The 18,071-nt window shown below is 48.2% G+C and overlaps 5 protein-coding genes across 5 annotated transcripts; 2 read left to right on the forward strand and 3 right to left on the reverse strand.

Annotated features, from left to right (window-relative positions):
* Positions 1-1,194: 1,194 nt before the first annotated feature.
* AO090026000624 (uncharacterized protein) lies at positions 1,195-1,686 on the reverse strand (the record flags this gene model as incomplete). The annotated part of the gene is made up of 1 exon (XM_001821996.3): positions 1,195-1,686. The coding sequence occupies one exon, from the start codon at positions 1,684-1,686 to the stop codon at positions 1,195-1,197; it is 492 nt and encodes a 163-aa protein (XP_001822048.3).
* A 1,466-nt stretch (positions 1,687-3,152) lies between these two features.
* Positions 3,153-3,896, reverse strand: AO090026000623 (uncharacterized protein; the record flags this gene model as incomplete). Its single annotated transcript, XM_023235989.1, has 1 exon — positions 3,153-3,896. One exon carries the CDS (start codon positions 3,894-3,896, stop codon positions 3,153-3,155), a length of 744 nt encoding a protein of 247 aa, XP_023091099.1.
* A 7,178-nt stretch (positions 3,897-11,074) lies between these two features.
* Positions 11,075-13,207, forward strand: dspD (putative protein-tyrosine phosphatase; the record flags this gene model as incomplete). Its single annotated transcript, XM_001821995.1, has 1 exon — positions 11,075-13,207. One exon carries the CDS (start codon positions 11,075-11,077, stop codon positions 13,205-13,207), a length of 2,133 nt encoding a protein of 710 aa, XP_001822047.1.
* Positions 13,208-13,841: 634 nt separating this feature from the next.
* On the forward strand, positions 13,842-15,289 carry AO090026000621 (putative S-adenosylmethionine-dependent methyltransferase; the record flags this gene model as incomplete). The annotated part of the gene is made up of 4 exons (XM_023235990.1): positions 13,842-13,856; positions 13,919-14,099; positions 14,220-15,160; positions 15,218-15,289. 4 exons carry the CDS (start codon positions 13,842-13,844, stop codon positions 15,287-15,289), a joined length of 1,209 nt encoding a protein of 402 aa, XP_023091098.1.
* An 80-nt stretch (positions 15,290-15,369) lies between these two features.
* AO090026000620 (putative nicotinamide N-methyltransferase) lies at positions 15,370-16,436 on the reverse strand (the record flags this gene model as incomplete). The annotated part of the gene is made up of 2 exons (XM_001821993.3): positions 15,370-15,908; positions 15,974-16,436. The coding sequence occupies 2 exons, from the start codon at positions 16,434-16,436 to the stop codon at positions 15,370-15,372; spliced, it is 1,002 nt and encodes a 333-aa protein (XP_001822045.1).
* Positions 16,437-18,071: the final 1,635 nt, after the last annotated feature.

Raw genomic sequence — 18,071 nt, forward strand, 5'->3', positions numbered from 1 at the left:
CCTTGATTCCTCAATTTCGACAGACTCACCCGACATGTATATCCAGAACCTGAGTACCTCATCCATAGTGGATTCCGAGGCTGAAGAAAACAATCTGAGGCAAATCTTGTCTGAGATCATGACAGATGGCTGATAGTAGAGCAAAGATAATGACTGTTCCTATAGCTAGGATGATCTAGATGTGAGAGCATCTTCTAACGATCTCCGATCGTCACGGAATCCAAATAAATACAGTGGAGAAAAAAAAATAAATAAATCACAAGCAGTATGGTCTATACAAACCCAATGACGTAGATTCCTGCAGATCAGATCTTGCATACATAAAGGCGACATCTCTACACCCATTCGGGAAAAGCATAATTATGAAACCCTATAATTCTGTAGCTCCATACCATGACCTAAATCTACCTCCAATCACAGATCACAGAAGCACACGACATCAACCTCGGGCATATGAGAAAATAAAACTAAAAAGATAAGGAAATAGGAAAAGGAGAAAGGGAGAGAAAATAGTAATATGAGATACGTATATGCATAGGGAACGAATGTAAGAAAATACACTACCCCTCAACTCGGCATGTACTGTATATACATAACCTCAACTCTATCCCAAGAAAAAGGTAATGAAAATGGAACATGACATGAAAGGGGGGAAAAAAGAAAGAAAGTATTTTGTACATTGAAATCGGGAGAAGGAAAAACACATACGCCAAAACGAACAAACGTGTCCAGGTGAGACCTTTGTACATGTACAAAATAAACAAACAAGATGTCATGAGGTTGAAATAAGGATGGGCAGGCAAATGAGCAAGTAGTTCGTCCGTGTAAGTTAGTCGCTCATGTAAGAATAGCAACTTAGCTAGATCTTTTTTTTCTCTTTCTTTTTTTTTTCTCTTCTCATATAATGCGTTGTGTGCCCGTGGCATGCATGCTTTGAATCAGATACAAGACAGAATTGCGCTCGTTAGGATGGATGTACACAGAGGTGCTTCGTATGATGCATAGGTGAGGCTGAGGGCCAAAATCAAAGGGACGCAGGAAGAAGACAAAAATCGATTAACAAATAACTCCGGCTGATCCGTATCCAAATTTCAGGCATGAGTCGCTGCGTTAGATGAAGGGCATAAGCTACGTTTGTTATTGTTGTACTCCAGAGCAGAAAACACCACGTGTAAACGATAAAGGGCGTAACGGTCAATCAATGTTGTCGTCGAAGGAATTTACTGCACCGTCGGAGATGGCCATGGGTCGTTGCCGGATGCCAAACCTCCGTGTGGTTCCAAAACTGTTCGTTCTCGGGCGCGATATAGGGGTATAACTGGCTGCTAGTTTGGCCGATGGGGCGATGATCCTTGTTTGAGATGGATCCTGTCGAGGGGAGATAGGTGCATCGTCGTTGGCTTTACCGGGGGTAGAAATCCCGGAAGGCAACCCATACCGACGAGACCCGGCTTGGATGTTTGAACGAGATGTAGCCGGAGTCATCAAGGTTCTGCGCAGTGGGATGCCGGACTGCGAAGCAGTTGGCGTACGGGGTTGCGGCAACTGCGACTGCTGAGATTGTGCTGAGTACCTGGGAGTCTGGTCTTGCTGAGGCTGTGGTGCTTGAGATGCAGCGAATCCCTGGGAAAATCGCTGGCGCGGGGGTGCACGATATGCGGAGCTTTGGTTACTGATATCCGTCATGCTTCTTGATATTGACCGGCCGTGAGGGCTTCGGTGCTCGGCAGGTTCATCGTCGGTTTGCAGTCTTTGGGCCCGTAAAGACGCGAGTCGGCTTAGTCGGCTTGTGGGAAGTGAAGAACCAGGAGATTGCGTCTGTTTGGCATCGAATGTTGTATCATTACCCCAGTTAACCTCTTTATTATTTTCGCTGGGGGTATTGCCGCTCGGGTTTGCAAAACTGGACCGACGGCTTGCGGCACGAGTACTCTGCCGACGGCTTAGACCTTCGGGTTCCTGAGTCGTACTCCGTCGATAAGGTGTTGTTGGTGTCAAAGTTTCATCATCAGCGCCAATAGGCTGCTGCGTTATCGTGTCTTCGTCAGGTTTGCTTGAGGCCTGCTGTCTACGGAGTTGTTCATCCGACAATGCAAGACAAAGCTCGGTCAATCCGCGACAAACACTATCCGCTTTTCGTCTCGATAGTCTGTCGGTCGGACCGTACCCATTCACGACGGAGATACCTCCAGACGGCGCTTTATTAGTACTTAAAGTCGTAGACAATGATATCGCATCTGTCGCAGTAGCTTCTAAGGCCGTGAATACATCTTTGTTCAGAACAGTCTTTGCTTTGGACAAAGCAGATTGTAAAAGAGGGTGGACTGGGTTTGTGGGAGGAATGGAATCTGAGCCGGGAGACGAAGTGCTGGTTTTGTGGCCGCGCTTTGGGGAAGAGGAGACGGTTGTCACCGTAGTTGTCGCAGTGCGCGGCCGTTCGGCAGAAGCGGATGAGATAGCCTCCTGCGAAGACGGGGGCAACTTCCCGGTAAGTTCAAGTTTGCGGATCCGGGATTTAAGATCCTCAAGTTCATCCCAAACAGTAGAAGGTGCAGTGGTAGACAGTGTCGACTCGGTCCCGTCTTGTCGGGATCGATCGGGCTCGGCTCGGGGACGTTCTGTGACCTCAGAACTGGACGGCTGTCGACTGCTTCGGATCGTCGATAGCGTTGAATGACGATACGTTCTCGGATCTGGTAATGAACCTCGTCTCTCGATGGACGTTTTCTCGGGCGAATCATCTGGGCTGATTTGGCTGAGTCTACTTCTCGGTACTCCAATAGTGGACTTGGAGCTGGAGATGAAGCCGGAATGAAGAGAACGAGAATGATCGTCTAGTGGATGAGCGGAAGCTGAGTAGGAATATGCTAGAGAACTGCGTGGCTGGGATGGAGATCCGTTATTGGAATGCAAGGGGCTTTCGTAGGTATTCAACCGAAGTTGATCGGGGGAAGATGTGTGCTCGTTGGCGCGGGAAGTTGAAGAGCGAAAACCACTACCGGACATCCTCATTCGCGACTGTAACGTTTTCAATCTTCTCATCAGTTCACGGTCGAAAAGTTATTCAAAAATTGGCGAGACACTGGAAAGGGGGAGGGCCCATCGGAGATCCATTTGCAGGGCCATGCTCTTGTTGTTGGTATGTTCGTCTTTCAAAGCAAACAGTTACTCACCCGTCTAAGTTCTGACCGTCCAAGGGATTCGCGACGGCTTGAGTCTGACCTAGCGATATTCAGGAAGATATCAGATCGAGCGTCATCCGCGACTGGAGTCCGATTGCCATCCTCTGTCGCGTATTTGTTGACACCGTTCACGGTGCGCCTGCGATCGTTCCCTTCGGTGTAAGTTGCTGTATACGATGGCATTCTCCTCTTTACACTTGGAAGCGTTTGCTGGGCATAAAAAGAATCTTTCCGGCGCTTTGTCGCATTGGGACTCAGTGCTTTGATGGTCGGATCAGGATCAGTGGCCAGCGCAGAATCGCTATCGTCGTCTATAGCGAGCCGGAGCGATGGGGGTAAAGAAGATGATTCCTTTGGAGCGCGACTGTGAGACAGATTGAAGCCCTGGATTGAGCGCCGCGGTCTGTCGTACAGGAAAGTGCGCTGGGGGGTCGGCGTCGGGTTTAGACTCGAGGGCGTGTCGATAACGGAGCTGTGCGATGCTAGGGTTCGTCTGCGATGGGGCAACTGATACTCAAAGTTGAAGCGACTCTGTGGTAATTTAGGAGCCGAAGCGACCGACGTGTGGGGTTGCGATGCAGAGGCGCCAGGGGTTTTGGATGGTGAGGAGATCATGTCTTGAGCCGTCGGGGTTGTTATTGTTGGTGAATCGCTGGTACTGGCGGATGTTAGCGCGGTTGCGGTGCCCGCGTCACGGGGATCGTCCACAAACATGGCGCCGGGACAGTGTTGATCGAGACGGGCGAGATGAGACTGCTGCTGGGCTGGTAGAAACCTTGTCTGAACCCCCAGAGTATTGCTCCGTGGACGTCGTGCGGGAGACTCGGTCAAAGTTGGACTAGCCAACGCCGACGAATGGTTCACCCCGGAGCCGTATACTGACGCTCTGGAAATTCGAGCCGAATTGAGAGGCGCGTCTCTCTGTGTCGCATGGATGGTCGGAAACACCGCAGACACGGTTTGTCGTCGTTGGGGTCGAGAGTTGGAATGATGGTTTTCGGCAGAAGGTGGGAGAGCAGACGCTGGCGTCATCCCATGCACTAGGTCGTGGGACATCTGCATGCTACTTCCTACACTTCTTGGTCAGGCATCCAAGGATTTCATGCACCTTCCCAGGAATCAATCAATCAGAAAATTATGACCAAAAAAAAAAAAGAAAATTATTCAGGGTGGAAAAAACAAAAAGGCAAAATATCGGCAAAGGATTGGTCGAGAAAGTGAGAAAATTTCATTCTATTGGTTGTGGGGATCAGGGATAAAGAGTACGCTCTTCTACTACGAAACTCTCGACCTTCAGGAGTGGTCTATCACTATCGCCTAAGGCACCGATCCTATCCCTAATCTATATAAATCACTACGAATTCCTATTAATAAACCTAACCATAACCCTCGTTGTGTGGACGGGAAGGGCAGGAAAAGACCCAGCCAGAAAAAAAAAAAAAAAAGGTACCAGGAACAGGAAATGAAGGACTCCAGTGATAAGGGTGGCTGGATTCTTCTACTGGAGACATGGTGGAGCTGCTACTAACACTCTAGTTCGGCTCCAGAACCCGGAGAAATAGTCGATTGCCTTGACGTGATATCATTCCAGATAGGATTTACGATATGATATGATAGGACTGAATGCAACTAAGGTTCCAACCTTAGTTGAATTTTTTTATCCCCGAGGTCGTTGATGTTCTTCTGCTCCATACTTGCGTCGGATACATACCATGCAACAACCCCCGATGGAGACATTGAAAAGACGCGCAAAATGGGGCACGGACACAAAAGATAAAAATATAAATACGAAGTAACATAACAGTCTATAGAAAGAAAGTGACTGCCGGCACTAGCCTATACTTGACAGCACTATGGTCCAAGTTCCTATAGCAACAACCACTCATAATCTCCCATTATAGTTCAAACCCCCTGGTCCAAACACTGACTGTATAGCTTTCCGTCCATTTGGGGCACATGTTGCGACTACCAATATTCTGATATATCTACATGTCAAACCACCTTCCCACATCTGCTTGATTCCAGTGGAAAATAATAACAAATAAAAATAAATAGCTCAATAAATTCAGTTGAAATAACGCTAGAATATCCAATGGTTCGTGGGAATAACCTCAATGTTCCCGAACATTAACTTATCTTAAAGCTAGGTAAACTTCAGCACTTGCCTCGAAAGCCAACCCAGACAGCTTCAATAAACTTACTGTAATGGCAGTAGACTTTCAAAGAAGAGAAAAAAGGACAGGAAAAAAATAGCAGAGCAACAAAAGAAAGCAACAGAGACTATTGAATCACGAAACAGATTTGCTGCATTCCATTACGTTGACGGTCGCTCTTTCAGACATACAAGGTTACCTCCCATGACACAACGATTTATATATAACGTTATTTTGATTGAATTGACTCTATATTGTACGCTCTCAATTCATTGAGCAAGTGTCGGTCATTTTTCTATCCCCAGGTCCAGGGAGGCATTCAAGTGGCCACTGTGATCATGCCAAGATACTCTGTGTGACTCTAGCTCTAGGGAAATGTCTATTCAGCTTTCCTGTTCGTGTCTTTCTCTCTTGAAAATGTGGGAATACGTGCTAAACATACAATCCGAACACAAGGACTCATAGCTAAACAATACTGACACGCCTGTGTACAAAAATTTACCTCGCCTCGCTTCTACCCTTGTCGAATGGACAGAGGAAACCCGCAATGCCCCCCGATCCGCGTCTTTACCGATACTTGGGAACCCTGAGAACGAGAAGTTGATATTAATAGCTACTTCAATGTAGATGAAACAAGTTGTCAGCATGTTTTGTTTGAGACCCAACGTGTGTCATCCTTCCGCATGAAATACGATGCACCAGGCGCGACGTTCGGCTATAACTGAAAGCAACATTAGAGCATGGTTTCCGGGATTGAAACTTTTGCGACTGTAGGGAGATAGCAGTGCCTTGCTATTGTTATGTTGTTGACCTGTTTAATGCGGAAAGTGTCTAGAAACAACAGCTCCAGATATAGCCAGCTCTTTCTTGCTATAGTTTACAAGACGACTGGCCACATTAAAGATGTGAACAGTATGGAAAAGACAAAAAGAAGAGGGCAAAGGACGAAAGAGCATGCTAAAGTAGTGCGCCGAAGCCTTATCACAATAAATCAAGTCATCAGACGTTGTCATGAATATCGAAACGCTTGCACCAATCCCATGGATACAGAATCAATGACCTCGCGTCAGAAAACTCGCGACTAGCCTCCTGAAACGTGTCTATGGCGTTGTATGCATGTGAACCAACCGTTCTTGACCTGATCTCCGATGCAAAACAAGCAGGGTTCGCTTGCGCAACGACCAGACGGTGACCAAATGCTCGGCCGTTGCAATTACGGGTATATACTCCGGAGTAGCTCAGCTAAAATAGTCAGAGGCAGAAGTGGGTATAGGGCTAAGGATCCCGGGTAGAAAAGTTTTTAGTCTTCGCGGTGATCTGAAACAAGCGTCCAGCACTTGAAGATTTGATATCGAATTTTCCCATCAATACATGAATTAATCATATTTACAGGACAAGTCGAGAGACAAGAATGGACAATTGCATGTATGAACCCTTTTACTGCCCGTGGTCGAGCGATCCGTGGATTAGGGCAAAGCTAGGCAAAACTTGACACTGTGCGCATCGTGGTACAAACTGGCTAAATTATGTGGGGTATCCAACAGTCTCTGTGTCTCCGCCTAATGAAGGAAAAAGAAAACATTCTAGGAGTATACATGAGGCATTTACTTACACAAAGTCTGTAGATATGGACCATGGTAAGTGGGCGATTATCTGGATTTGCCTCTAGGCGATAATCAACCTGAGGAATTGTCTCAGATCGGGTGATTCGGTGGCCTATGACCATAAGCACTATGTGAACAAGGCAGCACAATAATTTATATTGCTCAAATATATGAATCACGAGATAATACGGCACTAATGAGGCACTGTCATGGGAAGCTGCCTGCACGGTTGTCATACCCATGCCTTTCTTTTCCTTTTCTGGCCCTGGCCCCTTCGCATATAAAGCCTTTAATTCCACTGATGACCATGGCTCGAACCGATGTGCTCGTCTGGGATAATCGCTAAATGCTAATAAAACGTTTCGACGAAACGACCCCACAACATTCAAAGGTGTCACCGAACCGGCGGCCCAAGTTCAATGGTTCCCGACGTTGGGATGGAGCTGTACGGAGGGTAAGTCTTTGGTTGGACATTGCAGCCACGTGGAAATAACAGAGTCAAGTTTCAAATAAACACAGCTCTGCAGAGGCACCGATAACAAACAATAATATTTGGTCAGCGGTGGACCGCGGTGAAATTTGAATGATTTACAGTGGACTCCTAAGTGGGTGTGCTAGAAGCATACTATTGATTCTTGTGGCAAGTGTGGGTAGTGATGACCTCAACATCAACAACCAGTTGAAACCACGAGAACACGCGTTGCTGTGTCGTTCACAAGATATGGAAAAGTTTGAAGTACAAATTCTTGAAGCATCCGATTCATCTGTACACAGTAACCAATCAAACCACAGAGGATGATTGTCTACTCATCGTTCTGAGGATTGAATCGGGGAGATCTGAAAAGATGGCACTCGGGCTGTGACAGGCGGTGTCGCACACGTGACCCTCCTCCTGGGGGGTTGCGACTAGTGGCTTAGCATTGGTCTGGCGTGTTTCAAACACACCTGAACTCCTCCACCCATTGGTTTGAGTTAGCGCGCGCGAACACTGTGTGTTTCAGCTGCACTGATGGTCCAAGTTTATTAATAACACTAGCCCGGATTCGGGTTTTGCGATTTCGGGGAATTCCCTGGTGTGTGTGTGTGTGTTTGTGTGTGTGAGTCGGCAAACAAGACACTGCTGGAACCTGAGTACGTTGCTTCTGAAATGCCGGACGGGAGGGAACGAATCAGCATGTTGAAATTGGTCGTCTTGCTGAGTCCGAAACAATGGACAGGGATACCTAAGCCATTTCAGGGTTCGTGACTAGGACTCAGCCCGGACGATGCCCGCGCAGCTTCTCCTCGTCCCACCCGCCAATGATGAAAAGTCCACAACTCCCAGGGGGCGTTGCGCCTAGGGCGATGATGATGAATCGGATTGGTTTGGCCCCAGTCAATCAGCCTTCCCGTTTCACATTTTCCCTTATCCCCAGAGCCTCTACAGAGTCTACACTAGTAGGTTGGCTCCACGCCAAATAGAGGTCCCTGCTGAAAAAGTCGCCATCTGTATCTAGTAAAATAGTGTCCTTGCCTCTCATCAATTGTCTCTTCTTTTCTGATCTTTTCTGAATCCTTCATCGCTGGAACGACTCACGCTAAGCCTTTCGTTTCTTCAGTGACGCTCTTTGCTACTCTTCATCATCATCTGAGTAAGTCCTCACTGTAAGCCCCCTCCAACGCCCTGCAGCATCAGCGCACCGTGCACACCCAAGCGGGTCAACCTTACGCTAATTTGAAATTGTCGCTACAGTTTAGCTGTTGGACGTATACTCTCTGCCCGCTCAAACTGGTTTTGACCTCCTCGTGGGATTGAGCAGATTTCTTATTTTTATCTTTTCGGTGCCTCTTCTGGAAGAACTTTCTTGTTATTGTTATTTTCTTTCTTTCTTCATTTTTTTGGATACTATCCTACTTTTTTCCCCTCTCTTCGTGTGACGAGCTCTTTAGGGAAACGGGGGTGTGTGATTCTAAGCGCCGTGACCACTGCCGCATACGAATGAAAAAAATACCGTTTGGATCTAGTACCACTCTGGTATAGGTTCACTTCTTGAGACTAGGTATAACAGTGTGATCCTGTTGAACCCCAAACCATTGTGAAAGGGATAGGAGAAAGAGGGAGTCTTTGATAATAGCAAAATAAGGTATGTTTGAAATTGTCATATCTGCTTTTTTACTATTATAGTCCGGTTCACTATTGTCCATTTGTTTATGATCTCCTGATTTCTGTTTATACGTATTACGCCCTTTGCTCTAGTTGGTTATTTGAGTCTTTATTCGTTCAGTTCCCACCCCTTCAAGTGGTACCAGCTGTGGACCTGTTTTTCGTGTTTGTTCCTTTTTTTTTTTTTTGTTGCAACCTTCCTTGTTTGCACCCAACCCTTGACAAGAGATCCGAAAGAGGAAGAGAGAGAGAGAGAGAGAGAGGGGAACAACCATTTCCATAAAAAGAGCACAAAGAAAACAAAAAGAGGGAGTGAGAAGGAAAAAAAAAGGAGCTATGATCCCCCTCCCCCCCAAAAAAAACCCAGTGCTTCCACTTGCCTGGTCATTGATTACGATCTGTGGTTTCTGATACACGCATGATTTCGTTCCTCCACCCCCTGTGTTGTATCAGAATCATACCCACCTACCCTTGCCCATCACTTCCTATCTTGTTCCCTTTGCCTTGACCGCGAGGATCATCACTCGGTCGTTGTTGTGGGTGACGGGGAAGAGGAGCGGTACATACCAGCATCTCCGCGACTGGAGAGACATGCCAACGTTGGGAAGAAGACAGGCATCTGATTTGCGTGCTTTTGGCGCCCGTGATGCACATTCCAGCCTCCCAGACCAACCCGGGCGGCTAAATTTAGAGCTGCAGGCGATGAATGTTCTGCTTCGGTCGGGTTTGATTGGCTTCCCACATCTGGTTGACTGGAGTCTGTCCTCGCGCCCCACCAGCAACGGTTGACTGATTGGCCTGCCGTCAAGAAACGCGGGCAGACGGTTCCAATCACGGCCTCCATTCACTCCCTTCCCGTCTTCTCAAACGAACTACTGCTGGAGCAGGTGGTTTATTCTTAGTGATCGTTTACCAGTATTACATGCTGCTGGAACTGGCCTGGTCTCTATCCTATCCTGGAGGAACCTCTCTTTTCTCGCACACACACACAACCACCAGTCGTGTGTTTCCCCTCTCCCTTCTCTCTCTCTCTCTCTCTCTTTTACTCTCCGTTTCCTTCTTCCCCTCCTCTTTCCCTCTTAGTAGGGTACTTCGCTAATCAATCGACGTGACCCATTTCTTTCCTTTGGCTTGTGGGCAGTCGTTCTTTTACTTCCCTTCTTACCCTCCTTTACCCTACTAGATTCCTGCACTGGTTCCTTTCGTCATTCCCCGGAGGAACGACTGCCCACGCGAATACCGGGCGGCAATTCCTCTTCAACTTTTACACCTCCATCTCAACCATTAATTCATTGGATCTTCTTTCCATGCAGTAATTTCTGACACTGCATCTGTTTTTCCTTTTAACCTTTTTTTTTTTATTTTTTATTTTTTATTTTTTATTTTTTATTTTTTTTTTATAATTTCTAGCTCTCCTTGACTCCGCTTTTCATTTATTTTTTCTGCTGCATTTTTTGATTGATTTGTTTTTTTCATTTTATTATTTTCTTGTTGCACACCCACTGTCCTTTCCTTTACATCACTGACACATCTTCAAGAGGTACCAGACCTCTTGTGGCAACATTTGGTATGTTCACGTCTTTCTTACATTCATTGCTAGACGCCCATTCTTTCTGCGCGCTTCCATACCTCCAACGTTCAATGCTCTACGCCTAGGACAACAACAGAATTTTGCTCTGATCCCATTGTTGCTTCCTTTCTTTTAAGGTTCAGATTGCCGGCCTTGTTTCACCCTCCTTGCAGCTCAACTTGCTTGGTTTATTACGGCCTGGACATCTGTACTTTGCGAAGCCACAAAGCTTGAACATGGAAACTGATTGTGCTCTTTCAAAAAGGTCATTTGCTCTGGTAGCAAGTGCGACACTTTCTTCTTTCCCTTCATCTGGATGCGACTGCTGTCCTGCGGTTTTTGCGCCGGCGTTTTGTGAGAGCTGTATACCTGAAAGGGTGTCGCCTTTCAAGCGCAGGTCTGTACTGAAGTCTGGATTCATCATGCCCGTTCAGACTAGTCCACCGTCAGTACCGGATTCATTCCCATCCTTTATGTCAGTGTTTGGTGGGAGACCACCCAGCATTGCCGACAAGGAGGAGCAGGCGACTGCAGTTAAACCTCTCGAAGTACCCACTAATGTCACCGTTAATACGTCGCGACGCCCCCTTCCTTTCAAGCACCGTGAGAGCATCTCATCGATGACATCAGCGTCTACTGATTCTTCGCCGACCACCACCATCTCTACCTTCGATTCACCTTCCGGCGCAGAGACATCCCCCAGCTCTTCTCCGGAATCTCCGACGTCCATGCCACTGTCGTATACCAAATTCATGCCGCCACCGCGCAATGTCGAGAGCCACTCGCTCTCGACAGCCCATAACAACCTTTCTAAATTATCGTCCGATACACCGAATCCTGTGCGCCCGGACTCTCCCGGCAGGCGAGCACGAAACTTGAAGAATTTATCCTTGAGGATGCCTCCCCCCTCACAGTCTTCCCGCCCTCCAATTGCTACAGCATCCGTCGTTGAAACAACCTCGCAGCACCATTTGTCTGCGCCACCGTCGCCAGTACACATCCCCCCCCGAAGCTCACGCCGGAAACCGGCAAATCTCACTATTCGGACTCCCGGCTTTGATAGATCGTTTTCTAGCAATATCTCTGAAATTCCTCCTACCCCACTCAGCCGGCAACCTTTGCGACATACCGAATCTTCCCCATCTCTAAATTCGATCTTCTCCCCGTCATTTGGTCCCAAAGGTGGCATGCAATTACCCAGGCCCATGACCCATCATGGCAGTCGACGGCTATCGGCTTCGGAGGATAACCCATCACCTTTGCAGCCAGTCCCCGATGAAAACTCAGTTTCTGGCGGTGTGCTCCATGAATTGGAGGAGGAGGATGATCACCTAGACTCGAGAGAGTCTACTAGACGCAGTGAGCGGGGCTACCCGAATGGGCCTATCCAAATCTACGACTCCGGAGTCTATTTGTACTTGGAACCGACAGTACAAGAAGCGTCCCAGTTTGATGTTGTCATCAACGTGGCCAAGGAAGTAGTAAATCCATTCACTAACACAACGGCCAAGAATGGATCTGTTATGAGTGTCCTTCGGAATACGTCCACAAACCCCAAGCCGTCGCCGATCGAAGTTCCAGGAACAGCCATGTCAGATATTTCCTTCAAATCCGCCTTTGAATACCCCCCGAATGAGTCGTCGCCTGGCACACCTCGCCACGACGCATCCAAGCCGGAATACATCCATGTGGGCTGGGACCATAATTCAGAAATACTCGATGACCTCTATCCCCTCTGCGAGCTCATTGATTCCCGCATTTCACAAGGGAAAAAGGTCCTTGTTCACTGTCAGTTGGGTGCCAGTCGATCCGCGTCGCTGGTCATCGCATATGGTTTATACAAAAACCGGCAGCTGGATTTCAACTCCATGTACGAGATTGTCAAGGGGCGGAGTCGCTGGGTGGGCCCTAATATGAGCCTTATCTACCAATTGACAGATTTCCGTTCCCGGTTGCTCCGGGGTGGCCCTTCAAAACCGGCGCCTGAGGAGTGGTTTGCGGAAGGTCCTCGGAGGGGCTCTGAACCGCAACCCTCTCGAACGGAGGCACTTAACCAGCCTGAAATCGTGACTCCAGCTGGACCGGCTTCATGCGCTGGTTTGTCGCAGGCCTCGACGAGCTCACTCTCGGTGCCTTCGACAAACCAGACCACGCCTACTTCTGCTGACAGTCTAAGCTTTCCTAAAACCCCTTCACATAAGCGAAGCCTATCTCCGCGGCCATTAACTCTGCGGAAGTCAAGCTTCCAAGTCGGCGACTCGGCCGTACGATCGATCCGTCCAGAGTCCGTATTAAATCCATGGCGTACGGAGAGCGGGCCTTACTCCTTAGCAAAGACCGACTTCTTCGTGCGGGATGGTCCAGTAGAACCGCCTGCTCTCTTCTCACCAAGAACTACGGGTTTTCTGGCGGCACCGATGTCACAGTCGATCTCTAGTCAACTGGAGAATAATGGTCTGCACGGTCTCCGGTTCGGGTCGCGGATAGCGGATCCTAGGTCTCCTCCCCCAGGGAACGAGCGCCTGATCATGAGAAATATTGACGAATTTTTATAATTCCTCTGGTTTGATGTTTTTTTAAGACGGAGTTCGCTCAGGGTCATCTCTGAGGACACGTCCTTGAAATGATTGCATGACTATTTGACATGCCCAGTTGAGGCTTACTGTCGTTTTTTCTTTTCTTTTTTTGTTCCCTCCCCAAAAAGAGTTTCCTTCCTGCTGGCTTCTCTCCGTTTCCCTTTTCTCCCTTTTCTACTGCCTTTCACAACCTATTTCCAATGGCCTTTGGGCTTCTATTCTGATGATCTGATGACCAAAGCGGGCTTTGCTGTCGTTATTTATTTTTCTTACATTCTACCACACTACCTTCGCTAATTGGCATTTTCAATTTGTCAACCGGTGGCTCCATGTTGCGTCTTAAAAGGTGACATTGCATGCTTATTACCGGCGTCCTGGGTGTTATCAAAAGAGATAAATGTGGCTAGAATTCGTGCCTGACCATGTAATACTATTCATTGGGATTTATACTTTCCGCTTCGATGTTTAGAGGTTTCTACATCATCGTTTCCATTCGTTTTTCATACTGTCTTATCACACTCTTTATTTGCACTGTGATCATTGCATCACGGTTTACGGCGAAATACCCAAGGGGCTACTTTATTCTTGAATACAAGGAGTTAAACAAGTTCATATGATATTCGAAGCAGTAAATAAGAAAACCGTTGTAGAGAGAGGTAGCGTTCAATTGCAACTTAGCCGCGGTTCTAGATTTCCGCAGGGCCTAATTTTGACTCCCGCGCGGCTCTCCAAATTTCACGTCGACCCTTTCAACACGAGAGTTTCACGTATACCACCACCGCGTGTGTTTCTAAACAGAAAAGATCTAAAAGATGGCAGAAGAAAGTCATCCAAGTCACCTCTCACCCAGCGAATTGGGAACCAAAGACTAGTAAGTGCCAATCCATTGCACTACAATTGAGAAGCCAGTACCCCGCTACCCCTCCATCCATCCATCACAATCTGCAATCATAGCCCAAGCAGTGATGGAAAAAAAAAAAAAAAAAGAAAGAAAGAAAGAAAGAAAGAAACAAAGAAAAGAAACTCACAACCAAAACACCTCCCGAGGAACAAACTAACAACCAAAAAAGCTGGGAAACCTTCTACGCCCGAACCCTCACCCACATCTCCACAAAACACGCCGCGAACAACCCCCATGAAGAAACCACGAACGCCGATTCAGATTCAGACGCCGAATCCGTCGATGACGACGACGACCCCGGCACATCATGGTTCTCCGAACACAACGCCCCGGATAAAGTCCTCCAATTCCTAACCGCAGAGGACTTCCCTCTCGCGCCGTGCAACACTGTCCCCGCCGGGATAAACCACCCCAGTATCTTGGACTTGGGGACTGGGAACGGGAGTATGTTGGCTTTGTTGCGCAAGCGGGGCGGGTTCCGGGGTGTGATGGTTGGGGTTGATTATTCGGCGAGGAGTGTGGAGTTGGCGAGGGAGTTGCAGAGGTTGAAGATTCATTCGGCTTATTTGACGGATGAGGAGGATGAGGAGTGTGCTGGGGATGGGAATGGGAATGGTGTTGGTGAGGGTGAGGGAGAGATTCGGTTTGAGGAGTGGGATATTTTGCATTCTGCGGAGGAGGTTGGCGAGCAGGGGAAGTTGGATTGGTTTCCGTATGGGGAAGGGGGGTTTGATATTGTGCTTGATAAGGGGACGTTTGATGCCGTTTCGCTTTCGGAGGAGGTTGTTGAGGGGGATGCCGATGCTTCGGTGGCTGGGAAGAAGGTGCAGAGGCGGGTTTGTGAGATGTATCCTGGGGTTGCGAGGCGGTTGGTGAAGAAGGGTGGGTTTTTGGTGGTTACGAGTTGTAATTGGACTGAGGAGGAGTTGGTGATGTGGTTTACCAGGGAGAAGGGGGAGGGTGATCGGTTGGAGGTTTGGGGACGTGTTGAGTATCCCCGGTTTAGGTTTGGGGGGAAGGAGGGTCAAGGGGTTTGTACGGTGTGTTTTCAGAGGGTTTGATCGTGGACCTTTATAGTGGGTTTGTAGATAGATGGGTTTTTTTTATTTCTTTTTCATCTTCTATCATGCTGTACAGTCGTCACGTTTCATCAGTCATGATGTATGGATCCATTGGCATATGCCGCTTATGGATGCTGGTTTGGGGGCTTTATCCTGGGTATCTGAATCCCTGGGCCCATCTACTCTCCCTTTCTCTTGAGGAGAGCAATCACACACCACCTCCTGCGATTCTCGGGGCCTTCGCCCTCCCGCTCAGGTACCCAGTCCCGGCGGACTTCCTTCCCGTCTTCCGCCCCGGAATTGAGATCCCGCTCATAGATCCGCTCAATCTCCAGGCCGTTGTTCACGGCAGTTTCGAAGAACCCGGCCACGATGGTTCGCCCGGTGTGAAATCCGGCAACAACCCAGACCTTGCCGCCGGGTGCAAGGAACCATTTCATCGTATTTACGAGGTTCTCGTGCTGCGAAGACATCCAGTAGCAATCTGCGCCGATGATCCGTGTGAAGGTTCCTTTCTTATCGACGGCCCAGGGGTCGCTGTCTAGCGTTCCCCATTCATGGGGTTTGATAATGACCTCAGTAGTTGAGGGGGACTTGCGGACATTGTGGTCAACATTGAAGGCGATGGCGCCAGCAAAGGCGGGAGAAGAGGGGTGGTCGGTAATAGTAACAGTAGATGCTTGCGCCAGGGCACAGACTACGGATGGTAATGCGGCACCTGCAGGATGAGATCAGTCCGATACATCCACGGTTGTGAGGAAGTGAAACTAGGGAAAGACAAACCAGCGCCCAATTCAAGCACACTCTCCCCTGTAACTTTCCACATCGCGGTGTCGGGATCTAATTGTCTCAGCGAAGCGAGATGCTCTGCTTTTTCCACCCCCTCTGCGACCACCATGGCGGCACTCCATAGAAAGTGCGCAAACAGCTTTCGCCCATGGTCAACATCGCTTCTTTGCCCAGCTGCGATCTCTTCCGAGCGATTTTCGCTCTGGTTGGGGTAGGAGGGGACCATGATTTGGAGAGTGCCATAGCGCGGGGAGCTGTACAGGAGATGCTGCCCAGGGTCACCATGGAAAGAGGGAGCATCATCTGGGAACAGGTGGGGGAGAAACGCTCCAAAGATGTCCTCGGCAGATTCATCCTCGACGGAGTCCTCGTCGTGGAAATCGGGTGGAGGGGCTGCCGGGGAGGAAGATAAGGGCGTTCGACGGCGGGGGAGGGGTCGGAGGCGGGAGTGGAGCATTGTGAATTGACTTATGGGGCAATAGATCCCCAAAATTGACGTTCTAGCAGAAGTATGGTTCTTCCGGTATCCTACCGTTAATACTCAAACCAAGCGATATCTTGCTGTTGATACTTGATGGGGACTTGCAAAAAGTTGTATGCTTCAAATCTTCTGATTGGTTTGGGGATAGGCGGTCGTCATTTGTGTCGGCAGAATACTCCGCCTGCAAGTCATGGGTCACATGTTTCAATGATCGGTTTGGATCTCGAACGCCTGCTTGATCTTGGGATCATCCCAGCACTTTTGTCCACGAGACATTGGTCATATCAACATGCACGAATACTAAGACCACCTCGGACTGCTTCGGCTTTTCATATATGTCCGGATTAGTTCACTTAGACCACAGTTTCTGGCCTTGATTGAGAAGGATGTCTGGGAACTAACCCTGAAGACCGTGATCTGCTGTGGACTTTAGATGTTTGAAGGAACAGTTTCAGAATGGAAATATCTGGCTCTTGGCTGTAGACTAAGATCACTCTGATGCGTCACGATAAGGCGATCAAACACAGAGGTCTTTCTCATAGGCAATGATAAGGGTACGCCATTGCGCTGGTCTAGTAGGTTAATACGTTCAAATGGAAGGATTACGTGACTGCTTCTCATTGAAAAAGACAGTTTGGCATTGTCGCCAAATCAATGTGGTAGGATACTTTCGTACGCAAAGCAACGTAAGCAACACCGATGGCGGATAAAAGTGAGTGCCTGAGACATTCCTTCGAGAATCACCGATGCCTGGGGGCTAAAGCTGTGGCGTGCCGCAGTTGTAACTGGCCCTTTGTGGTGCGATCATTGACTAGAAGACCGAATATTTGTCTAGTCACATCTTGGTACAGGGGTAACCTGTGCGACATCAATCTACGATCCATCTTATATAGATAAAGAAACATTCGAACCGCTAATTTAAAGAAATCCAAAAAAAGAGAAAAAAAGAAGGGGGTAAAAAAAAAATAAAAACAGAAAAGAACAAAAAATATTAATTGATAATCATAAAGAATGGCTCAGCCATGGAACCAGGCCCGAAAGAATGCACTTGACTTGCAGTTTAGGGTATTACCCAGTCAGTAGGTATTGGCCATGTGTCCAATGACCTGTCAGTGCAGCTGGCGGATCTTCATCTTGGCTGAATCGCAAGTTGACTTTGGTAGGACATAGGTACCTCAACCATTGGACGTGCCTTACCTCTGGGAAAGTTTAGGGTCAATTCGAATGATAGGCAATTTTACCTTCCCTCCGTACCTGAGCGTACCTTACTAGTAGAACTACTTGTACATACTATAAAAGGTCCCTAACCGCAGGTACTCTGGCGGTAAGATAAGGTCTTGGGAACGAACGTCGATACCGTATCGAATTGACCCCAGCCCTTTCCCAGTTTATCCCCCATTCGTAGGGTGATTGGCAATGGGAGACGGAGGCGTCATCCAATCATACGGTACGGTACGGCCATGGGGGATGACATCATGTATCCACCCGCCAGGCCCTAGACCGGTCGATGCGTCGATTCCTACGTATTACGGTATGGTCACCGGGACGGAGTACAGCACAGATCACCCATTGAGTGATTTTTTTGGGGCCGTGGGCGCTGTAATGTATTGC

The sequence above is a fragment of the Aspergillus oryzae genome, chromosome 3, assembly GCF_000184455.2.
Source record: "Aspergillus oryzae RIB40 DNA, chromosome 3".
In the NCBI taxonomy this organism is placed as follows: domain Eukaryota; kingdom Fungi; phylum Ascomycota; class Eurotiomycetes; order Eurotiales; family Aspergillaceae; genus Aspergillus; species Aspergillus oryzae.